Here is a 25,954-nt window from a genome sequence, read left to right on the forward strand (position 1 = left end):
GATTCCTTGTCTATCGGTTGCCTCTTCCTACAGCATTCGGTTCTTCATTCCCTCACCCACCCCCATCCCAGAATAGCCCAGGTGCATGCACCAAAGTGGGCAGGCTAGTGATAAGGCAGGTCCCTGACAATCTTCTTCATCCCCAACAGGTGTGCTTTTTTGGCCTTTCTTTTCCTGTGACCTCAGGCCCTTTGGCTACTAAATAAACACAAGTTATTAAAAGAAATGTTGACGTTGAAGGTCAAACCATCTGGTCTGAATTGTAAAAATAAGTAACTTCCCAAGCTGTCGGCATGTTCTGGGTCCCTTCAGATGGTCTCTGCCAGCTGCTCCTAAGAAAGATTTACTGTACTACCTTCAAGTTTTTTGTTCTTCTGTTTTCTTTGGATCATAACTCTCCTGCAGAAGCATTACGATTAAGGCAAGAGTGATTTAATCCTGCGAAAGATCACAACATTGGAGCACTTTGTGCTTTTAAAAGGACAATGCTGTGTTTGTTTATTACTGTTGGATCTCACCCTGCCTCCGGGGAGCATTTGGAGTGGCATTTTACAAGTACACCATACAACAACAAACAAACCCATGAGATAAATTTGGGTGAGAGTGATTTGCCCAACGTCACTCAGTTATTTTCAGAGATGAGCAGGAAATTAAAACTTAGGCTACCCACACACAAACGCAGCACTCTTAGCTGTACTGGTTCTTCTTCGTGGTCTCTATGCATCACACATATGGGCTTTGCGCCTGCGCAGAGACCAGACCGGAACCTTCTCTAGCTGAGTGGAACGTTTTTGGCGGGAACCCCTCCCCCCACGCTACCGCGCATGTCCATGGGGTTCCCGCCCTTACCTCAGTTCTTCGTCGTCCGCCGTTGTGCCTAGACCGAAAAACTTTATCTCTAGCGTTTTCTCTGTTGATCTATTTAAAATACTTTTCTAGCTTACCTTTTCTTCAGCTTTCTTCTTTTTCGTCCTTTTTCTCTCTTTATCTATATATAAAAAAAAAAAAAAAAAAAGATTTTTGTAGTTAGATTTCTCCTCAGCGACTTCGGTCGTGTGAGGCCTTTATGGCAATCAAAGCACCATTTAGAAAGTGCGTCAAGTGCGGAGCTAAGCTCCCTCCGTCTGACGGCCATTCTTTGTGCATTATCTGTTTGGGAGAGGGACATGTGGTAGAGACCTGCCACCATTGTATGTCTTTTACCAAACAAACCAGAAAACACCGAGCAGACCGACTCCGCTCCGTACTTTGGGAGAAGGCTCTCAAGGCCACAGAGGCCCCTTCGATGGAAAGAACGGCGGTTCATAAGTCTGTTGCCCGTAAAACGGCAGTTACAAAGACTGTTGCGGAGAAACCGTCAGACCATAGCACTGAAGTGCAGACCAGAGCAAATAGGGCTGAGATACCCCTCACGCCTGGTCGGTCTTTATCGAGTTCTATGGCTAAGACAATCCCTAAAACAGCCAGAACTCTGATATCTTCTTCTGAGCCGGAGAAGAAAAAGAAGAAGAAGAAAAAGAGGGATGTGGAGAAATCCACCGTACCGTCACCTCGACATCGGGAATCGGCCAAGAGCCATTCCACGCCTCCTGCCGTACCGACCACTTCGATACCGAGGTCACCTTCGGTACCAAGATCTATGTCAGTACCGACGGCCACGGTACCGACATGTCCTCCAAGTTTATCAGAGGGTGAAATTCGGGATTCAGTGTCGGTAACGTCCGCTCGGCAACCTATGAGGCCGCAAGAACTCGTACAGCCTTCCCCAAGACGGACCTCAAGAACAGATTGGGACAGAGCATCGCAGTACTCTGATTCTCAGCCTAGATATTATGACTGGGAAAGATACCGTCCTCAACAATATTTTCAAGGGGATCAAGGTTCTTCTTCGTGGTCTCTATGCATCACACATATGGGCTTTGCGCCTGCGCAGAGACCAGACCGGAACCTTCTCTAGCTGAGTGGAACGTTTTTGGCGGGAACCCCTCCCCCCACGCTACCGCGCATGTCCATGGGGTTCCCGCCCTTACCTCAGTTCTTCGTCGTCCGCCGTTGTGCCTAGACCGAAAAACTTTATATCTAGCTTACCTTTTCTTCAGCTTTCTTCTTTTTCGTCCTTTTTCTCTCTTTATCTATATATAAAAAAAAAAAAAAAAAAGATTTTTGTAGTTAGATTTCTCCTCAGCGACTTCGGTCGTGTGAGGCCTTTATGGCAATCAAAGCACCATTTAGAAAGTGCGTCAAGTGCGGAGCTAAGCTCCCTCCGTCTGACGGCCATTCTTTGTGCATTATCTGTTTGGGAGAGGGACATGTGGTAGAGACCTGCCACCATTGTATGTCTTTTACCAAACAAACCAGAAAACACCGAGCAGACCGACTCCGCTCCGTACTTTGGGAGAAGGCTCTCAAGGCCACAGAGGCCCCTTCGATGGAAAGAACGGCGGTTCATAAGTCTGTTGCCCGTAAAACGGCAGTTACAAAGACTGTTGCGGAGAAACCGTCAGACCATAGCACTGAAGTGCAGACCAGAGCAAATAGGGCTGAGATACCCCTCACGCCTGGTCGGTCTTTATCGAGTTCTATGGCTAAGACAATCCCTAAAACAGCCAGAACTCTGATATCTTCTTCTGAGCCGGAGAAGAAAAAGAAGAAGAAGAAAAAGAGGGATGTGGAGAAATCCACCGTACCGTCACCTCGACATCGGGAATCGGCCAAGAGCCATTCCACGCCTCCTGCCGTACCGACCACTTCGATACCGAGGTCACCTTCGGTACCAAGATCTATGTCAGTACCGACGGCCACGGTACCGACATGTCCTCCAAGTTTATCAGAGGGTGAAATTCGGGATTCAGTGTCGGTAACGTCCGCTCGGCAACCTATGAGGCCGCAAGAACTCGTACAGCCTTCCCCAAGACGGACCTCAAGAACAGATTGGGACAGAGCATCGCAGTACTCTGATTCCCAGCCTAGATATTATGACTGGGAAAGATACCGTCCTCAACAATATTTTCAAGGGGATCAAGGTTACTACCAGCAGGAAGGTTATTATGCACAACCTCCTCCAACAACAAGAGTCTGCCAGTTGCCTCTGCCTTCTCCATCCGCTCAGTTAATGTCGACGGTATCGACGCCTCGACACCGTGCACAGCAAGCAATACCATCTGCTGCATCCGCTACTGTGCTACCGCAAGATGATCAACATGGTCTGCAAGTGGTGACGTTATCCTCACCAGAGGATAACTATCCTTCCGATTCTGAATCTGAACATTCAGTTGCTCCAGCTGCCCCTTCACCTGACGATGCAATCGATGATACAGACCCGTCCTCTCCTTCGGACGATATGGTTCGTTTTTCGGACCATATGCTTAGGATGTCCAGAGCATTGGGACTTGACATACAGGAAACAGATGAATCGGTAGTCGACCCAATTTATGATGTCTTTCAGTCGACAACGAACCAACGTTTGGCCATTCCTGTTCCTCAAGCCTTGAAACAAACGGCTCAACTGTCATGGAAAACCCCTGCAGTGACACAGGCAACATCAAAGAGATTGGAGACACTCTATAAAGTTAAGGAAGAGGATGCACAATTTTTGCTTCAACATCCTAAGCCGAATTCCATTGTAGTGGAATCGGCACAGGGACAGTCACAAAAGACTCATTCTGCACCTGTCGATAGAGAGGGGAGGAAATTGGACCAAACTGGCAGGAGAGTTTACTCGTCCTCATCTTTGGGCATCAGAGCATCGGTGTACGAGGCAACGATGGCGAGATATCAGATTTTCCTTTGGGAAAAGATGGGTTCTCTATGCGAACATCTTCCGGAGGATAAGAAGGAGCTCGCAAGAGTATTCCAAAATGAAGCGACAGCCATAGCAAGGCAGCAATTGTCTACCGCTCGACATCAGGTGGATTGCCACTCAAAGTCGATGATGGGGGCCATTTCTTTGAGGAGGCACGCTTGGCTCAGATCAGCCAATCTTACTCAAGAAACGAAAGGGAGGATAGAGAGCATGCCATTCGATGGCGAAGGTCTATTTAATACAAAGACCGACGAGACGCTGGACTCTATCTACAAGGCGAGAACAACAGCCAAAAAGATGGGGTTTACTGCTCCTCCTCCACAGACTCAATACCGACAGAAGAGATGGATAAGACCTCCTCCACAACAACGGCCCCAATACCAGCAACCAAGGCAGCAGCAGCAACAACTTCAAAGGAAGCGGCCTTATCAGAGCCGTTTCCAACAGGAAAAGCGTCAGCCCGACTTCTCTAAGAAGCAGCGGGTTTGACTCCTCGGCTCCAGATCCACCCCCTTTTGCGAACCGCCTAGCACCCCATTACCATCAATGGGAGTTAATAACAACAGACTCCTGGGTGCTCACTATCATCAACTCGGGCTATGCCATCGAGCTCGATGCCCTCCCTCCTTTTTCCGGCGTGAAAGTAACGACTCCATCCCCTCCTCTGCTACTCGAAGTACAGACTTTGCTATCGAAAGGAGCCATCTCTCCCGTGCCCGCAGAGGAACTCAATCAGGGATTTTTCTCTCGTTACTTCACGGTCCCGAAGAAAGATGGAGGTCTTCGACCGATCATGGACTTAAGACAGCTGAACAAGTTCATCACCCCGAGGAAGTTCCGTATGACAACGGTTACTTCAATTCTGCAGCTTCTACAGAAAGGAGTTTGGTTTGCAGTGGTGGATCTGAAGGATGCGTACTTCCACATTTCCATCAGGAAGTCGCATCAAGCTTACCTTCGGTTTTCGATCGGTGCATCCCAGTACCAGTTCACCGTTCTTCCGTTCGGATTGGCCACGGCGCCGAGGGTCTTCACGAAGGTCATGGCGGTGGTATGCGCCCACCTAAGGCAAAAAGGCATCTATGTTTATCCATACCTGGACGATTGGCTCCTCGTAGCGGACAGCAGCGAGGCGCTCCAGTCGGATATACTAACCACCCTCAACCTGTTGGACTCGTTGGGGCTGTGGGTCAACCACGAAAAGTCCATTTTGACTCCACAGCAGAGATTGGACTTCATAGGGGTAACCCTATCCTCTCGAGACGGGAGAGCATACTTACCTTTAACCAGGGCAAACACCTTGCAGCAGTTAGCCATCGACATCGAGAGCCGGCGGAAAGTATCGGCTTGGACAGTCCAGAGACTATTAGGCCTGATGGCAGCCACTACGGCAGTCATCAGGTTTGCAAGACTCAGAATGAGGGTATTGCAGGCCTGGTTTTTAAGAACTTTCGATCTCAGGCTCAATGCTCGACGAACTTACCTTTCGTTACCGAAGCAAGTCAGGGCATCGCTGAAATGGTGGTTCTCGATGTCGACTCTTCTCGAAGGCGTTCCATTCCAACAACAGGCGCCTTCGGTAACGATCACCACGGATGCATCCTTAGAAGGATGGGGAGCCCATTGCAGCTCCTTAACCTCTCAGGGTCGTTGGCCTCGATCACAGACGGAGCATCACATCAACCATCTCGAACTCCTGGCAGTAGAAAATGCAGTAAAAGCATTCGCACAGATGATCGAGGGCAAGAATGTCTTGATCGCGACAGACAATACTACTGTAGTGGCATACATCAACAGGCAGGGTGGAACAAGATCACACCCCCTGAACCGTTCTGCACTCAGGATATGGAACTGGTGCATAAACAGAAGGACTTACCTGACTGCGATCCATGTAGCCGGCAAGGAGAACGTCTTTGCGGACTCTCTCAGCAGATCCTTCCATGTCGACCACGAGTGGGAGCTCGACGTAGAAGTGCGGGAAAGCCTTTTTCGGTACTGGGGCCGTCCTGTTGTCGATGTCTTCGCTACCAAGGACAACGCAGTCTGCGCCAAGTTTTGCAGCAGGGCAGGAAAAGGAAAGCGCTCTCTAGGAGACGCTTTCACCAGGACTTGGAGAGGAAATCTCCTGTACATGTTTCCTCCCTTTCCACTTTTGACAAGAGTGATAGCCAAGATCCAGATGGACAACTCCGATTGCATCCTGATCACGCCGTGGTGGCCTCGACAGACGTGGTTCTCCCACGCTCTTCGGTTATCGAGAGGGGATTACATCAGGCTCCCGTCGACACCGAAGTTACTGTCTCGACACCAGGGCAGGGTTCGACACGCAGATCTGTCGACCCTCAAGATGACTGCATGGAGGATAACAGCAACTCCTCCTCTGCAACTAGAACTTTGACTGTGGATCACATTATATTGGCAGCGCTAAAGCCTTCCACTAGGAAAACTTATGCAGCAAAGTGGCAAAGATTTCGGAACTTTGCTTCAGTACAAGATCAAACACCAGAATCTTGCCACTTGCCCTTCATCCTTAATTATTTATTGACACTTTTCCAGCAGGGACTTAAGCTCGCATCCATCAGGGTTCACCTTGCTGCGATTACATCTTTTCACCGGGGTGTGGATGGTTTTACACCTTTTACCCATCCAACAACCAAGAAATTTCTGAAAGGTCTGAAGAACACGATACCGACTGTGAAGACTATTGTGCCGCCTTGGAGCCTGTCAGTTGTGCTGCAAGCATTGACACGCAAGCCCTTCGAGCCCATGGCTTCGACAGACCTTAGGCTGCTTACTTTAAAGACTGTCTTTTTAGTAGCCATCACATCAGCAAGACGTGCAAGTGAGCTTAAAGCTCTTAGGATAGATGTTCCATACACTATCTTTCATAAGGACAAGGTTGTGCTACGCACAGACCCAGCCTTCTTGCCAAAGGTAGTGTCTACTTTTCATCTGTCCCAGCATATTTCTTTACCTGCTTTCTTTCCTAATCCAACTACACCTCTTGAGTCTTCTTTGCATACTCTGGATGTAAGAAGGGCTCTTGCTTTTTACAAAGACAGGACAGAGACATTTAGAAAGACAAAGCAACTGTTTATTTGTTATGGTGAGCCTTCTAAGGGACTCCCTGTCTCCTGCCAACGACTGTCACGCTGGATAGTGGAGACAATAGAATTGGCCTACTCTATTGCTAAATTAGAGTTAGTGAAACCTGTAACAGCTCATTCCACCAGAGCTGTTTCAACGTCGGTGGCTTTCACCAGAGGTGTTCCACTGACTGAAGTCTGTAGAGCCGCAACGTGGTCCACTCCATCCACGTTTGTCAAGCACTACAGTTTGGACACCCGTGCGAGGCAGGACTGCTCATTTGGGAGGACAGTGCTTTCAGAGATCTTCAGATGATGCACCAACCCACCTCCAAAGGTATGTCAGCTCGTTATTCGCCCATATGTGTGATGCATAGAGACCACGAAGAAGAAATGCAGGTTGCTTACCTGTAACTGTAGTTCTTCGAGTGGTCATCTATGCATTCACACAACCCACCCACCATCCCCACTTGGTGGTGTGAGACTTACAAATGACACTGTTTTATTGTGGAATGTACTTTACTTTATTTACACTCATGTTTATGGGGGCACAACGTCGGACTCCTGTAAACTGAGGTAAGGGCGGGAACCCCATGGACATGCGCGGTAGCGTGGGGGGAGGGGTTCCCGCCAAAAACGTTCCACTCAGCTAGAGAAGGTTCCGGTCTGGTCTCTGCGCAGGCGCAAAGCCCATATGTGTGAATGCATAGATGACCACTCGAAGAACTACAGTTACAGGTAAGCAACCTGCATTTACTACCAGCAGGAAGGTTATTATGCACAACCTCATCCAACAACAAGAGTCTGCCAGTTGCCTCTGCCTTCTCCATCCGCTCAGTTAATGTCGACGGTATCGACGCCTCGACACCGTGCACAGCAAGCAATACCATCTGCTGCATCCGCTACTGTGCTACCGCAAGATGATCAACATGGTCTGCAAGTGGTGACGTTATCCTCACCAGAGGATAACTATCCTTCCGATTCTGAATCTGAACATTCAGTTGCTCCAGCTGCCCCTTCACCTGACGATGCAATCGATGATACAGACCCGTCCTCTCCTTCGGACGATATGGTTCGTTTTTCGGACCATATGCTTAGGATGTCCAGAGCATTGGGACTTGACATACAGGAAACAGATGAATCGGTAGTCGACCCAATTTATGATGTCTTTCAGTCGACAACGAACCAACGTTTGGCCATTCCTGTTCCTCAAGCCTTGAAACAAACGGCTCAACTGTCATGGAAAACCCCTGCAGTGACACAGGCAACATCAAAGAGATTGGAGACACTCTATAAAGTTAAGGAAGAGGATGCACAATTTTTGCTTCAACATCCTAAGCCGAATTCCATTGTAGTGGAATCGGCACAGGGACAGTCACAAAAGACTCATTCTGCACCTGTCGATAGAGAGGGGAGGAAATTGGACCAAACTGGCAGGAGAGTTTACTCGTCCTCATCTTTGGGCATCAGAGCATCGGTGTACGAGGCAACGATGGCGAGATATCAGATTTTCCTTTGGGAAAAGATGGGTTCTCTATGCGAACATCTTCCGGAGGATAAGAAGGAGCTCGCAAGAGTATTCCAAAATGAAGCGACAGCCATAGCAAGGCAGCAATTGTCTACCGCTCGACATCAGGTGGATTGCCACTCAAAGTCGATGATGGGGGCCATTTCTTTGAGGAGGCACGCTTGGCTCAGATCAGCCAATCTTACTCAAGAAACGAAAGGGAGGATAGAGAGCATGCCATTCGATGGCGAAGGTCTATTTAATACAAAGACCGACGAGACGCTGGACTCTATCTACAAGGCGAGAACAACAGCCAAAAAGATGGGGTTTACTGCTCCTCCTCCACAGACTCAATACCGACAGAAGAGATGGATAAGACCTCCTCCACAACAACGGCCCCAATACCAGCAACCAAGGCAGCAGCAGCAACAACTTCAAAGGAAGCGGCCTTATCAGAGCCGTTTCCAACAGGAAAAGCGTCAGCCCGACTTCTCTAAGAAGCAGCGGGTTTGACTCCTCGGCTCCAGATCCACCCCCTTTTGCGAACCGCCTAGCACCCCATTACCATCAATGGGAGTTAATAACAACAGACTCCTGGGTGCTCACTATCATCAACTCGGGCTATGCCATCGAGCTCGATGCCCTCCCTCCTTTTTCCGGCGTGAAAGTAACGACTCCATCCCCTCCTCTGCTACTCGAAGTACAGACTTTGCTATCGAAAGGAGCCATCTCTCCCGTGCCCGCAGAGGAACTCAATCAGGGATTTTTCTCTCGTTACTTCACGGTCCCGAAGAAAGATGGAGGTCTTCGACCGATCATGGACTTAAGACAGCTGAACAAGTTCATCACCCCGAGGAAGTTCCGTATGACAACGGTTACTTCAATTCTGCAGCTTCTACAGAAAGGAGTTTGGTTTGCAGTGGTGGATCTGAAGGATGCGTACTTCCACATTTCCATCAGGAAGTCGCATCAAGCTTACCTTCGGTTTTCGATCGGTGCATCCCAGTACCAGTTCACCGTTCTTCCGTTCGGATTGGCCACGGCGCCGAGGGTCTTCACGAAGGTCATGGCGGTGGTATGCGCCCACCTAAGGCAAAAAGGCATCTATGTTTATCCATACCTGGACGATTGGCTCCTCGTAGCGGACAGCAGCGAGGCGCTCCAGTCGGATATACTAACCACCCTCAACCTGTTGGACTCGTTGGGGCTGTGGGTCAACCACGAAAAGTCCATTTTGACTCCACAGCAGAGATTGGACTTCATAGGGGTAACCCTATCCTCTCGAGACGGGAGAGCATACTTACCTTTAACCAGGGCAAACACCTTGCAGCAGTTAGCCATCGACATCGAGAGCCGGCGGAAAGTATCGGCTTGGACAGTCCAGAGACTATTAGGCCTGATGGCAGCCACTACGGCAGTCATCAGGTTTGCAAGACTCAGAATGAGGGTATTGCAGGCCTGGTTTTTAAGAACTTTCGATCTCAGGCTCAATGCTCGACGAACTTACCTTTCGTTACCGAAGCAAGTCAGGGCATCGCTGAAATGGTGGTTCTCGATGTCGACTCTTCTCGAAGGCGTTCCATTCCAACAACAGGCGCCTTCGGTAACGATCACCACGGATGCATCCTTAGAAGGATGGGGAGCCCATTGCAGCTCCTTAACCTCTCAGGGTCGTTGGCCTCGATCACAGACGGAGCATCACATCAACCATCTCGAACTCCTGGCAGTAGAAAATGCAGTAAAAGCATTCGCACAGATGATCGAGGGCAAGAATGTCTTGATCGCGACAGACAATACTACTGTAGTGGCATACATCAACAGGCAGGGTGGAACAAGATCACACCCCCTGAACCGTTCTGCACTCAGGATATGGAACTGGTGCATAAACAGAAGGACTTACCTGACTGCGATCCATGTAGCCGGCAAGGAGAACGTCTTTGCGGACTCTCTCAGCAGATCCTTCCATGTCGACCACGAGTGGGAGCTCGACGTAGAAGTGCGGGAAAGCCTTTTTCGGTACTGGGGCCGTCCTGTTGTCGATGTCTTCGCTACCAAGGACAACGCAGTCTGCGCCAAGTTTTGCAGCAGGGCAGGAAAAGGAAAGCGCTCTCTAGGAGACGCTTTCACCAGGACTTGGAGAGGAAATCTCCTGTACATGTTTCCTCCCTTTCCACTTTTGACAAGAGTGATAGCCAAGATCCAGATGGACAACTCCGATTGCATCCTGATCACGCCGTGGTGGCCTCGACAGACGTGGTTCTCCCACGCTCTTCGGTTATCGAGAGGGGATTACATCAGGCTCCCGTCGACACCGAAGTTACTGTCTCGACACCAGGGCAGGGTTCGACACGCAGATCTGTCGACCCTCAAGATGACTGCATGGAGGATAACAGCAACTCCTCCTCTGCAACTAGAACTTTGACTGTGGATCACATTATATTGGCAGCGCTAAAGCCTTCCACTAGGAAAACTTATGCAGCAAAGTGGCAAAGATTTCGGAACTTTGCTTCAGTACAAGATCAAACACCAGAATCTTGCCACTTGCCCTTCATCCTTAATTATTTATTGACACTTTTCCAGCAGGGACTTAAGCTCGCATCCATCAGGGTTCACCTTGCTGCGATTACATCTTTTCACCGGGGTGTGGATGGTTTTACACCTTTTACCCATCCAACAACCAAGAAATTTCTGAAAGGTCTGAAGAACACGATACCGACTGTGAAGACTATTGTGCCGCCTTGGAGCCTGTCAGTTGTGCTGCAAGCATTGACACGCAAGCCCTTCGAGCCCATGGCTTCGACAGACCTTAGGCTGCTTACTTTAAAGACTGTCTTTTTAGTAGCCATCACATCAGCAAGACGTGCAAGTGAGCTTAAAGCTCTTAGGATAGATGTTCCATACACTATCTTTCATAAGGACAAGGTTGTGCTACGCACAGACCCAGCCTTCTTGCCAAAGGTAGTGTCTACTTTTCATCTGTCCCAGCATATTTCTTTACCTGCTTTCTTTCCTAATCCAACTACACCTCTTGAGTCTTCTTTGCATACTCTGGATGTAAGAAGGGCTCTTGCTTTTTACAAAGACAGGACAGAGACATTTAGAAAGACAAAGCAACTGTTTATTTGTTATGGTGAGCCTTCTAAGGGACTCCCTGTCTCCTGCCAACGACTGTCACGCTGGATAGTGGAGACAATAGAATTGGCCTACTCTATTGCTAAATTAGAGTTAGTGAAACCTGTAACAGCTCATTCCACCAGAGCTGTTTCAACGTCGGTGGCTTTCACCAGAGGTGTTCCACTGACTGAAGTCTGTAGAGCCGCAACGTGGTCCACTCCATCCACGTTTGTCAAGCACTACAGTTTGGACACCCGTGCGAGGCAGGACTGCTCATTTGGGAGGACAGTGCTTTCAGAGATCTTCAGATGATGCACCAACCCACCTCCAAAGGTATGTCAGCTCGCTATTCGCCCATATGTGTGATGCATAGAGACCACGAAGAAGAAATGCAGGTTGCTTACCTGTAACTGTAGTTCTTCGAGTGGTCATCTATGCATTCACACAACCCACCCACCATCCCCACTTGGTGGTGTGAGACTTACAAATGACACTGTTTTATTGTGGAATGTACTTTACTTTATTTACACTCATGTTTATGGGGGCACAACGTCGGACTCCTGTAAACTGAGGTAAGGGCGGGAACCCCATGGACATGCGCGGTAGCGTGGGGGGAGGGGTTCCCGCCAAAAACGTTCCACTCAGCTAGAGAAGGTTCCGGTCTGGTCTCTGCGCAGGCGCAAAGCCCATATGTGTGAATGCATAGATGACCACTCGAAGAACTACAGTTACAGGTAAGCAACCTGCATTTCTCTGTAATACTTTGGACAACTATGCTCCATAGGAACATCTAGTCCAGCATCCTGTTTCCCAGAGTGGTCAACTCAATGCTTATGGAAAGGCCACAAGCAGGACATGGGAGGGGGGCATAACTCAGTGTGACAGAGCATATGCTTTGTGTGCAGAAGGTCCCAGGTTTGATCACCAGCTTCTCCAGGTAGGGTAAGGAAAAGAATCCCACCTGAAAATCTGGAAAACTGCTAACAGTCAGGCTGACAATACTGGGCTAAATTAGAGTGACCATATGAAAAGGAGGACAAGGCTCTTGTATCTTTAACAGTTGTATTCCAAAGGGAATTTCAGCCGGTGTCATTTGTATGCATGCAGCACCTGGTGAAATTCCCTCTTCATCACAACAGTTCAAGCTGCAGGAGCTATACTAGAGGGACCAGATACAAAGGAGCCCAGGGCTCCTGCAGCTTGAACTGTCGTGATGAAGAGGGGATTTCACCAGGTGCTGCATGCATACAAATGACACCGGCTGAAATTCCCTTTTCTGTTCAACTGTTAAAGATACATGAGCCCTATCCTCCTTTTCATAGGGTCACCCTAGGCTAGATGGACCAATGGTCTGAAACAGTATGAGGCAGCTTCCTAAGGTAATCACACCCTCTCAGTCATGTTGTCCAGCATATACTTACTGCCCCTGATACTGGAGAAAATATATTGGAAATCTTAGTTACTGGCAGTAAGAACTTTAAACTAAAATATACTCGTGTTTTGGGCCCCACCCCATTTGCCCCACCTTTTACCTTCAATCTCGCCCACCAGTGTGTGCCCCAGAAAGCTCCTCTGAAATTGAATTTGACCCTCTAGATGAAAGAGGTCAACAGCTCTGCAATAACCCTTGGGAGAGACCCAGGTACAGCCTGACACCATCTCAGAATCAGAATCAGAACCCTTCCGCTTTCCATCTTAAGACTGTATCCAGAAACAGACTCCGTGATTTGAATGTCAGACACATTTTCCTCCCCCACCCCTTTGTTTAACATCTGGCCTGATGAAGAGTTTTGGAGAATGCAAAACATGCACAGTATTATTTGACCTTTGAGTTGGCCTAATAAAAGGTCTTAACCTTATAGCGATTTTGTAATTTAACTTCTTGTTTAGTTTGAGAACCTCTGGTGAGCCTCTCTCAGGTGAAGTGGACAATAGTGGGCTGGATGGACCAATGGTCTTGTCTCATGATGCATACATATGTTGATAAAACAGGTTCTCCCACTGAATACAATCATAAAGGGAGGATTTGAACTCCTCCTGCCCCACCCAGTTGATGTTCCGCCCATTTGAGTGAGAGAGGATGTATTTCCAATATGAGAATGTTCCACAAAACAGTAAATCTGGGATTATCTCATCGGACTGATTATGTCAAAGCTCTTTAGCCACAGCACTCTCAGAGAGCTATAAATAAGTGGCAAGTAGGCTGTAATTCTGTGCACAAATCGTCCATGTGTATTGTGTGCATGGGTGGATGACGATGTGCGGACTTACAGTGTTTATTTATAGGAATAGGGGGCAAGGACAAAGTTGATGAGACAAAGACCCCAGTCCAAAGCTCTGCAGACCTGTGACGCACATATGTCGCACCACAGGGACAAGGACTTCTGTTGCATTGGCCTGTGGCTATGCCATGCTCCTGGGTACAGAATTCCCACACACACACATTATATTCCAGAGCCATGGCTTTTAATCGTGAGGTTTGGGGCAGGGGGAACAAGGCAAATCATAGAATGTGGATAGGGAGACAGTTTTCTCCCTCTCCTATACTACTAGAAACCAGGGACATCCCATGAAGCTAATTGGTGGAAGAGTCAGGACAGATAAATGAAGTACTTCTTCACACAGCACATAATTAAACTATGGAATTCACTATCACAAGATGTAGTGATGACCACCAATTTGGATGGCTTTAAAAGGGGGTTGGATAAATTCCTGGAGGAGAAGGCTCTCAATGGTTACTGGTCCTGGTGGCTATGTGCTACCTCCAATATCAGAAGGAGAAAGCCTATGCACACCAGTTGCTGAGGAACATGGGGCGGGAGGGTGTTGTTGCACCCTGTCCGGCTTGTGGGTCCCTGGTCAACAGCTGGTTAGCCACTGTGTGAACAGAGTGCTGGACTAGATGGACCCTTAGTCTGATCCAGCAGGGCTCTTCTTATGTTCTTGTGAGTGTGCCATGTGGATGAGTCTTAGAGGTACCCAGGGCCGGTGCCAGACTATTTTGCACCCTAGGCAAGGTGAGCTACTTGCACACACACACACCCAAAACATTGACAACTGCAATTTTTAAGAACAGATGTTTTGTAGAAAAAATAAAAAGCACAAAACTTGAACTTATTATGTTTTTTCTTAAAACAACTAATGTGTATAAAACTGTGACCCTTAAAGGTCAGTAGTGCAGCTGCCTAGTTGGCCTAATGGTAGCACCGGCCCTGGAGGTACCTGCATTTCAGCTTTGAAACAAACATCCTGTTGCAGAAGTAAGTAGTGAATAGGGGCTTCATTCCCGCTCCCAGTAATAAAGGATACCTATTAGGGATGTCAGCAAAATCCACAACAGATTCAAATGAATTTGGATTTCTATGAATTTGACCTGCAGATTTCGCAGTGGACAAGTTTTTTCCGAGTCATGCAGATTGTGCGGACCTGCGGACTATTTTTTTTTTCTTTTGTGGGGGATTTGTTCAACTGTGCTAATGCACATTAGAACAAAACCTAATGCACACTTTCACAAGTGGAACAAAATTTGCGTATGTCCCTTTTAAAAACCCAGTTCCGTCAATGAGCAGGCGACTGACCGAAAGCTGCAGGACAATCCGCAAAACACAGCCGGACCGAATTTAACAGGTTCCCTTCAGCCTTAATGCTTGTGTCTGGAGGTGGTGGCAGTAGAGGTGGGCGAACAAGCCCTCCAGAATTCAGACAGTCAGTGTAGTGCAAGCAAGGCTTCAGGGGCAAGTTGATGTTGACGTTGACGTTGATGTTGGTATGGGGGGGCGGGGGCAGCAGCAGTGGCTCCTGCTCTTTTCTCCACTTCTCCTCATCTCATTCTTTTCTCTTGGAGAGGAGGAGAAAGGAGAAGGAACTGCTGCCCTAGGTAAATAACCCATCCTCCACCACCATTGTAGTTACAGCTCTGGTTTGAAAGTAGGAGTTCCTTGTTTGCTCAGACTGATCTTCTCCGACTAGGTAAACACAGTGTCTGCTTAAATCAATGAGTCCCTCCATATTTCAACTGACACCTGTAGCTGATGTGGAGGATAGTTTGGAGTTGTGGGACTACTAGCTCCAACCTCCCTCTCCCTCCCTCCCTCTCTCTCTCTCTCTCTCTCTCTCTTTGAGAGCAGAGATGAGGGAGAAGCCAGCCAGCCAGCCAGCACCCCCCAGAGGCCGCTCTTTCACCAACTCCAAATGCTGGTGGATGGGGCCCCTTCTTCAGAAATCCAAGAAGCAGAGGAGGCGGAGGATCCTGTCTATGTCTTTAAGGAGGGATGTCTGAATTAAGCCTCAGGTTTAGTGCTGTAATACAGGTACGACATGGAACATAGACAGCACAGATCAAAGGCTTTAGAACTATTACGGCTAACCTTGAAGCCCACTGCGTGCCCTGATCCTTATGATGACATGACTTGATATTGCAACTTTTAATAATGTGGCAGTGCTGCTAGCTGAATTATTTTGTTGTTGACTGTTAGAGCGTTGTAAGTTGTTATTCATGTTTCTAATCATTTTGACTCAAGTCAGTTGATGGGACAGTTCCTATGATGATCGATAGATAGATGGATGGATGGATAGATCAGCTTTGATTTTTTAAAAAAATACAAAAGTGAGATAAAAGAGTTTTGAAATGTTTTGTTTGTTTTAAGCAATCTGCATATATTTTATTCACAATTTTTGCAATTGTGGTCGAAATTTGTACAGATTTCTTTTTATGCAAAAATACCCCCCCTCCAACCAAAGAATAAATTCCCTGATTTTGGGAATCAAGCCCCAGATCAGCTCCCAAACACAAGTTGAGTTGAGGGTGCAGGGGGAACCTGCCGGGCCTGAAAAGAGCCAGATTTCCCAGTGGTGGAAATCCCAACTCGCCCCCAACCCCCAGTTTCTTTCAGAAGGACCCTAAACTGTTTTTCAATTCCACCTGAGTTAAAAACAACAACAACAACATGAGAGCTTTTCAAAAGTGAAATGTGCCAAAGCTTTTCCCTTTGACAACTTTCATGCCTGTGAGCGACAGCATAGATGAGCCTTCCCCAACCTGGTGCCCTCCACAGGTGTTGGTCTACAACTTCTGGCATGCTGAGAATTGTAGTCCAATACCTCTAAAAGGCACCACGCTGAAAAGCTGGCATAGATTGAGATCCAGTGAGGTTGCTTTGCTGTTCTGGTATTATCTGCCCATGTGCTGAGATTGGCTAGGCACAGAGCAAGGGCTTTCTCCGTGGTGCCCCCACTCTCCTCCACATACATCCACAAAAGTTTCCAGCCTACAAAAACTTGTACTCATCTGCTTTGCGATGGATAGGTTACTTATGGCTTTTGAAATGTCATGAAAACAGTCGCCTCCTTTCCAGTTTACAAAAGCTCCCCTGAGAGTCTTACTTTTTATTTATTTAAATTTATTTATTTATTTATTTATTTATTGCATTTGTATGCTGCCCCATAGCCGAAGCTCTCTGGGCGGTTTACATAAGATTGAGACACTTAAAAGCAATATACAACAATTAAAAACCACAAAAACATACAATATGCACCTACATTTAAAACTACTATAACAGCTTTAAAAAAAACTATGAACCTAAAAAAAAAAAAAACAGACCCAGGATCATCACATATTGCTAAATGCCTGGGAGAAAAGTCTTGACCTGGCACTGAAAAGATAACAATGTTGGCGCCAGGTGGGCCTCATCATGGTGATCGGTCCACAGTTGGGGGGCCACCACAGACAAGGCCCTTTATCTTGTTGACATCCTCTGAGCTTCCCTCAGAGTAGGTACCCAGAGGAAGACCTTAGAAGTTGAACGTAGTGTTTGGGTAGGTTCGGATTTCCATTAGCAACCAGATAAATGGCCTTTTACAAGACTGGGTCCACTTGATCTCAATGCTGTGTGCTTTCAGAAAGCAGGTAAAGCCCTTCATTAGCTTATCAAACGTGTGCTACTCGTGCATTTCAGCTTTCTAAAGTTCTCATTCCATGGTGAGTAGACAGTTTGTCACAAAGGAGAAATGCTTCAAAGACATGATTGTTTGCATTGTATAAAATGAATCATTAGGGACAGATTAATTAGATTTTTATTCTAGTTCCTGACAGTTGACACTTTATGTTAGTATGCTTTAATGATAATGTCGTAGTTGATGTTTTATTGGTTACATTGAATTTATTGTATGAATGGGATATGCTTTGAGTTCTCATCCGGGAGAAAAGTGGAACAGAAATGGAAAATTAGTAGTAGTAAGAAAAGATGTTAGCAAATAAATTAAGGTTGCTTAATTATGTTTACTGTGTGTTTATCATAGCCTTCAGCTAGTACATACAATTCATTCTGAGCTCTCCTGTGGAACCTGCAGGCATTAAAGGCTGCAGAAAGGTGGAAGGAAGGACCTCAGCCAGCCAAATTCTAATAGTCTTGTCCAGTCTTCATTGCAATAGCAGTCCTAGCAAAAGTATCAACTCTGATTTTAGTAGTAAGATATATTTGTGGATGATCTGCTCAAGAGATGGGTTAATCTAATTAAGGCAGATCAGGTTTTAATTTTAAACGAGTTCCCTATTCCAGATTTATACACTGTGCTCAGTTATGGTAATGTAATCCCCCACCCACCTTGCTGCCCGCCACGGTCAATTAAACTTGAGCTTGGTACAACCAAGCAAAGGGCAGGAATAGATGGACAATGAGAACAGGATGATCTCTCCACACTGGTAAGTCAAGGCTACAGTTCAATGATGCAAAAGCTAGCCTTCAACCATTAAAAAGAGGAGCACAACTCACTGTTTGCTTTGGAAAAGGCGAAATAGTCTCTCCATCGGTTTTGATGGACTTCAAGGCACTTGGCCTGTGTTCCCCCCGCAATTACCACTCCCTGGCTTTGCCCTCCCTCTGTCTTCCTGCAATTCCCATGTGGACTGTTTGCTAGGCAGACAGAGCCTCTGCAGAGAGGCCTGTGGACTCTTGCTGTGCTTATGCAGCGCTTATTTAGTACACTGCATTTCCAGTCCACACGACAAACATAAGTGATCCTAGGCAGATGATTTTGCCTTGAGGGGAGGGATGCGGCTCTCCAGATGTTGTTGATCATTAGCCATACTGGCTGGAGCTGATGAGAGTTGAAGGCTAAGAACGTCTGGAGGGCCATAGGGTTCCCCACCCCGGCCTGCACCATCTTGCCATAAGCATGCTTGCACATTCTTTTCTGTGGGACCTCCTCCTTGCACTTCTGGCTGTACTCTCACTAAAAAAAACCTACAACCAAATCAAGGGCATGGGAAGATGTCATGCAGGTCTTCTTCTTCTTCTTCTTCTTCTTCTTCTTCTTCTTCTTCTTCTTCTTCTTCTTCTTCTTATTATTATTATTATTATTATTATTATTATTATTATTATTATTATTATATTTCTAATCTGCCCAATAACTGCTGTATACCCTATTCACACGTCATGCAAGAAGTCCTGTACCTCACAACTAGTCACCAGGGGCTTTGCTAGACCTGCCAGTATAAGCTGGCAGGGAGGCGGGGCGGCAGCGCGCTGACGTTAGCGCGCGCCGCCCAGGGTTCCACACGCAGGACGCGCAGGGACGACGGAAGCCCTGCAGCGTCCGCCATTTTTTCTTTTTGTTTGTTTAAAGGGGCCGCGTGCAGCCCGAAGACTCTGGAGAAGGTAAGGGGCTTTTTTAAAAACGGGGGGGGGGGGGGGAAGGATGGCAAGGGGGGATGGCAAGGGGGGATGGCAAGGGGGGAGGGCGGGTGAGAGAGCGCCGTGCGCCGCCGCCTGAGCAAGCAGGCAAGCGGCGCTTGCCCGGGCAAGGCCTGGCATGGGGCGGCATTACCTGGGCAAGCGCCGCTCGCCTGCTTGCTCAGGTGGCGGCGCGCGGCGCTCTCTCCCCCACCCTCCCCCCTTGCCCTCCCCCCTTGCCATCCTTCCCCCTGCCCCTCTCTTTCCCCCCCCCTGGGCCGATGGGCACAGCGCTCGTATGAGCGCTGTGCCAGGTCCGCGGCTTTCTGCGGCTACTCGCGAGTAAGCGAGTAGCCGCAAAAAGCCATGGAAGTAGCTAGACGTTTCGTAGCTCCGGCCTGAGGCCGGGGCTGCGAAAAAAGCGCGCCATAAGTGACTTTGCTTATGGCGCGTTAGAGGAGGCCTCAGCGCGGCCTGCCGCCGGATTCCCCTGTGTGTCATCTGGACGCACAGCAGGGAAACCGGGTCTCAAGGCGCGCTAAGGCCTCGTCTAGCAAGGCCCCAGATGCATTTCCTATTTCAGTCGTTCTTCGATGTTTTAATCTATTGCAGGGATGGCCCTTCGGATTGGCAGAATGAGGCAGATACTGGGGGTTGGTGATGAGGGGTGGTGAGGTGTTGGAGGGCCACGCTAGATGTGCCAGGTGGCCGGCCCTTTGTATCCTAACCTAGCCTGCTTCCCTCAGGCACAGTAGAGGAAATTGTCCTGTCACCATTGTAGAAGAAGACTTTGGTCAGTTTCTGTGAATGGAATACTGGGAGGAACGCCATCTCTTATTTTGCCTCAGGCAGCAAAATGTCTTGGGCAGACCCTTGGGCAGAGTGCCTTTGGAGTGGGGCTTTCAGAATGTATGTTTCTGACTAATTTGTGTATTGAGTGTTATTATCTCCTTGGGTTTTTTTTTTAAAAGAAACATTTGTTCAGTAGGAATTTATTGGCTTAAATGCTTATGAGATTTGTATTGTTTATTCATTGCATTGTTAATTAACCACCCAGCCAACCGCCTATGTGTGCACATGATATTGGATTGAAATGTGATGGCCTACCATAGCATGTGTGTATATATATATATATATATATATATATATATATATATATATATTGTTTTGCTGGTTTGGTATTATTGTACTTGTTGCGGTATGTTATTGCTAACTTTTTGGGCTTCCTTTTTGGAAAGAAAAGTAGGACACAAACATTGAAATGGAATGAAATTCAAACAAAAGTCCTTAGGGAGGTATGCACGGCTGTTCAGAGGAGATGGAGGCTTCTCCTTGGCCTTTTTCCCAGAATGTCTCTTTGCAAACTCTTGTGGTGATCCACAGGAGAATGGTCTATGTTTTACCCAGCTTTTACTATGATGCTATGCATTCACGTTTCCCTAGCTTGTTCACTCACTCATTCACTCTCCACTTTTATTTAGATAGGCAAAAGGGAACATGACAAAAGAATGTCTGTGGGGTTACTAGCTCCTCCCAGCCCCCATACATAGTGTGGAAATGGAGGCCTGCTTATAGGAACTCAAGCCCAGGACTAAGAACTGTCAGCACAGGTCTTATCATTATCAACTCGTTTTCCCCTGAAAGTGCAGAGAGCTGTTCTCTGCCCCCGTGCAGGAATGAACGCAACTAATGATTTGGTTCATTCTTCATCGTAAGCCATGTATATGAACAGAGGTCCTTCCAGACAGACCAGCTCCTAGAGCTACCAATAAGAAGACATTGTGCAGCTATTACTTTTATGTATTTATTTATTTATTTACAACATTTATATACCGTTCCATATCTAAAATAGATTTCTTTTCTTTCTAATAAATTATCCGTGATAAGAAAAAAAAGTCAAAAGAGGTGATAGGAAATCACAAGAGGGTTACGAGTGGAAGAGATTATCTGGATCCCCAGGGAAATTTCATGCAACGACAGGATCCTGACCTCCTTTGGAAGCACCCAAAGTGTATTATTAATCTTGAATCCTCAGTAACCATATCTGTACTGGACCAATATCTGATGAGTGAGTGTAGCTACAGTTGTATGCTCAGTTCAATATGGGATTGACTTCCAAGTAACTCTGGTTACCATTGGGTTGTGTCTCTTTAAATTAAAATTAGTTTATGTTACTGATCTACAAATTGTTAAGCAGTTCATAATTAGATTAGTAAATCAAATCAAGAGAAACCTCTTTGGGCTGGGTTTCCCCCCTTGCCCCACCCATTTTATTCAAATTGTGAGCTCATATACTCACTGCAGGATTAGTTGCATCTATGTAGCAGTTGTGGAGCCAATAAATTCTCATTTTAACAATCATATAAGTGTTGAGCACATGTATGCTTTATGGCCCTTGTTTTGTAAGCCTAGAGCCTTGTGTGGCGCAAAGCGGTAAAGCAGCAGTTTCTGCAGCTGAAACTCTCCCCACGGCCTGAGTTCGATCCCAGTGGAAGCTGGTTTCAGGCAGCCGGCTCAGGTCGACTCAGCCTTCCATCCTCCCGAGGTCGGTAAAATGAGTACCCAGTTAGTTGGGGGAAAGGTAATAACGGCCGGGGAAGGCAACGGCAAACCACCCCGCTATAAGGCCTGCCAAGAAAACGTCAGTGAAAGCTGGTGTCCCTCCAAGAGTCAGTAATGACTCAGTGCTTGCACGAGAGGTTCCTTTCCTTTTTCCTTTGTAAGCCTAGTCAGCAAGGCTGCACACTTACTTGGGTGTAAGCTTTATTTAACTTGGCGAGTGGAACATGCATAGGATTGTGCTGTGAATGTATTGTAGAATTAGTCGTCAAACTGAGAACTTCCCAGATTGCTTACTTAAATTTGATTTCATAGGGGATATAAAGAAAGTTTCATTTTAGAATGGTACAAATGTTTACAGTTGGAAAACAAGGATTAAAATTGCTCACACAAAAGAACCAAATTGGCTAAAATCCCACACTACCGTGGAGTCATTTAGGAGGTAGCACAACTTTATACGTGTGAGACAAAAGCCCTAGTTGGATGGTCTGTAGCTCTGATTTTCCAGCCTCCTCAATCGTGTGGAGAACCTCCGCAGATATAGAAATAGAGGGCTACAGAAATGGGCAAGGAGGGAGGCGGGGTTTGAGCGTTCCCTCTCCTCATATGTTTACTGTACATAGCTACAGGATGTCTGAATAGGGCTAAAGGCAGGTATCTACCATCTCCTTTCTCTCACATGAACTGCTTTCTCCCCAACTGACAAGTCTTAACTGTCATTGAAGCACATCCCCTCCCTGATTCTATCATGGAGGAGAGGCCTCCTTCTTGACAGACTGCTCTTAAGGCTAACTACCCTGCCTGCCAGAACACTTTGTGACAAAAATGTGTGATTTGTTTTCGTTGTTGGGAGCAGTCTTGAGTTGTCCACTCAGTTCAATCATGTGTTGTTCTTCTCCAGCCATGTGACACAGACAACATCCTGGGTCCATCCTGTCACCAACGTCCTTGCCTTGTCATACTCTGAAGAGAACGAGGACGATGGCTTCAGAGAGCTGCCGGATCCCAAAAGCTGAGAGCATCTTCAACGGGTGGAAAACAGTTCCAGTTAAAACAGAAGCTGCTGCTTATGGGGTGCTGGGTTCAAAAACAAAATAACCTCCCTCGTACAGTACCCATCTGTATCCATAGCTTTTCTCTGGCAGGTGAATGAACCCAGCTTCATAGACCAAGTACTTAAGTTGACGTGCATTATGCCACCAGTACTGCAAGTTCACCTGCTTTAGAAAACAGGAACACTCATACCTGCTTCTGCTCCTAGTGCCTATTGCTCATTTGTATATCTACAGACTGTATGTATAAAAGCCAATTTCCAGTATCTCATCATGCTCTACAGCAGAAGTGGGAAACTTATGACCCTCCAGATGTCGTGGCCCTCTTCGTCATTGGCTATGCTGGCTATGGCTGGTGGTAGTTGTAGGCCTAAAATCTGGAGGGCCCCTAACTGCCCACCCTTGCTTTAGAGCAGCCTTGCCCAAACGGGGTTCCTCTGGACATTAGGGACAACTCCCATCCTCTCTGACTATTGGTGATTCTGGCTCAGGCTGAAGGGAACTACAGTCTATAACCTCTGAAGGGACCCAGGTTGGGGAATACTGCTCTAGAGTGACCAGAAAACACAGCCCAAGGTAGTGGTGTGAAGACAGGAGCAAGCTTCCTTCTCCCTCACCAGGAGGAGGAAGCAGCTCATTTTCTCCAGCTGCCCAGTACATTTAATCCTGCCTCTTTACTTTCTCCCATGTAAATGAATGGTTGTTGTTATGCCAATGGTCAGGTATGGGGAACCTGTGGACCTCGAGGTATTGTTGGGAGTCCAATACCCACCTGAACATGGGCCATGCTTGCTGAGGCTGATGGGAGTTGGAGTCCAACAGCATCTGGAGGGCCACTGATTCCCCACTCCTGCATTATGGTGAAAAAATAAAGCACTGCAATTGTGGGCAATGTTGTGATATGAGTCAAACCTGCCCTCCGCATGAGATACCATGAGGCCCAGCCCTCAGTGACAGGAATCCAGTAGGCAGGTCTATTCCACAGGGATAGACCTTTCCTTTGCACATACTCTCCCTGTCATAATGATGGTCATTTTGCTAGGGAAGAGACCAAGTCAGTGGACTTGAAATAGCCATGGGTTGTTTTTTGATCAACATAGGCCTAAGGGCCTGTCTACACTGCAAATCTAAGTGACACTATTTATCATGGGCATTATTTGTCATGGCTTCCCCACCTCCAGGGATCCAGGAGAACTGTCATTCTGTGAGAGATTAGAGAACTTTTAATAGTGAATTCTCAACCATCTCAAACAACACCAGCTCCCAGAGCCCTTGACAGAAATGATGATAGCCAAACTGGGTTAAATGTGTAGTGTAGATGCAGACCAAATGCAGCTGGCATTGCCCTTGGAAAGACAGACTTCACCAGCGTCGTGGTTATGGCTGTAATTTGAAACTGATCTTCTGTTAAAGGAGTCAGTAGCAATAAAGATGCTGCTTACTCCCGACAAGGGATTGATGTATTTTCCCCAGCCCAAATCTTCAGTTTCATAGGCTTTCCAACCAATGCAGAAACTGAAGAACTAGGTCAACACTTTTATCCTACTGATAGCCATAGTTACAATCTTGGCCTCCATCTAATAGCATTTCAGAAAGCTGGAGTTGTTTCTCTTTCTTTGCCTACTAATTAATGGCATTTCAGAAGTAGGTCGCTATGTCCACTGTGCTGTTTTTTTTTTAATATCCTAGCATCAATTAGCTGGTCAGATAAGCCACTGTTGATTCACATTTTTTTACTTGCCGTGTTGTGATACCTGGTGTGTGTGTGTGTGTGTGTCTATACACACATACACACAGAAAGAGAAAGAAGGAGAGACAAATTAAACACATGATGTTCAAATCCTGGTTTGCTTTCCTTTCATATGCAGTAAATTGTAAATAGAGAATGTAGATTGAGGATGAAATGCCTCTGCAGTTTGTAACAAGTATAAGACAATAATGTTCTTAGAAATTTTTATAATAAATACATTGTTCTAACCTTTAACTTGTGCTCTTGAGACTTCTCTGAGGTTTATTTTACTTCTTTTCCCACTTGTCCTCGCTCTCTTTCTCTCTCTCTGCTCTCAGCACATGATAGGCTGGAGAAACAATGTGTTATCCTTGCATTCAGCAATATTGTGTGAATAAATGAAGTCTCCAGGTTTTGGAAATTTGCGGCAAACTTTTCATGTGTTTTCAAGTTGCAATTGGCATTAATTTTATTTATTTAATTAATATTGCATTTATATCGTGCCTTTTTTCTTCCAAGGAACCCAAGGAAGCATACATAATCTTCCTCCCCACCCATGTTATCCTCACGACAACAACCCTGTGAGGTAGGTTGGGCTGAGAGTCTGTGACTGGCCCAAAATCACCCAGTGGGTTTCCATCTCCGACTGAGGACTAGAACCTGGATCTCCTGACTCCCAGTCCAACACTTGGGCCACTACACCACACTACACCCATGAGGGAAGCCTGTATCTCAAAATGGTTGTTTATTGTGGCTTAAAGATCATGCTTCTGCTCTAGAACACATGTCAAGTTCTTGCATGAACAGCTTCTCCGTACACTTCATGGGGTGGGTTGTCTCACTGCACCTCCCTTTGCATGTTCATAAATGTCCCTCTATTCAAATCAGTAGGGAATTCATTTGGGAAAGGAGAGTTCCATGTGCACATCAAAGCTCTTGGGTCTTCAAAAAATTGCTTGATGGCATCTCTGATTCTACACATACCTGAGCCGCCTAACATGTAATTAACAAGCCAGAGCCAACAGAAAGCTATAAAAAGAAAGCAGTTTCTGTGAACCCCAAACACACTTGCTCCTGGTGAAATTCCCTCTTCATCGCAACAGTTAAAGCTTCAGGAGCCCTGCCTAGTGTGACCAGATACAAAAGAGGGCAGGGCTCCTGCAGCTTTAACTGTTGTGACAAAGAGGGCATTTCACTAGGTGCTCCATGCATATGAATGACACCTGCTGAAATTCCTTTTTCTATGCAACTGTTAAAGATACAGGAGCCCTGTCCTCCTTTCCATATGGTCACCCTACTACCCATCAGCTCCTGCATGCATCTAGTTAAGACTGAATCTGTTTACAGGATGCACGTTATCCACCCATTTAGAATGTCAGCAACCAAGGTTTTAGCCCAGGGAGAGTGCTCCCCTGCCATCTAGATTCCTTTCATA

The 25,954-nt window shown here is 46.9% G+C and overlaps 1 protein-coding gene across 2 annotated transcripts in view; it reads left to right on the plus strand.

Moving 5' to 3' along the window:
• Window positions 1-24,774, plus strand: part of STXBP4 (syntaxin binding protein 4) — a 160,799-nt gene extending 136,025 nt beyond the window's left edge. For both annotated transcript variants that reach the window (XM_063119899.1, XM_063119900.1), the window contains 2 exons: window positions 22,640-23,297; window positions 23,898-24,774. In XM_063119899.1, coding sequence (XP_062975969.1) covers window positions 22,640-22,754 — 115 coding nt within the window. In that variant the 3' untranslated portion in view covers window positions 22,755-23,297; window positions 23,898-24,774. The remainder of the gene's footprint in view (window positions 1-22,639; window positions 23,298-23,897) is intronic.
• Window positions 24,775-25,954: the final 1,180 nt, after the last annotated feature.

This window comes from Elgaria multicarinata, chromosome 3 (genome assembly GCF_023053635.1).
Source record: "Elgaria multicarinata webbii isolate HBS135686 ecotype San Diego chromosome 3, rElgMul1.1.pri, whole genome shotgun sequence".
Classification (NCBI taxonomy): domain Eukaryota; kingdom Metazoa; phylum Chordata; class Lepidosauria; order Squamata; family Anguidae; genus Elgaria; species Elgaria multicarinata.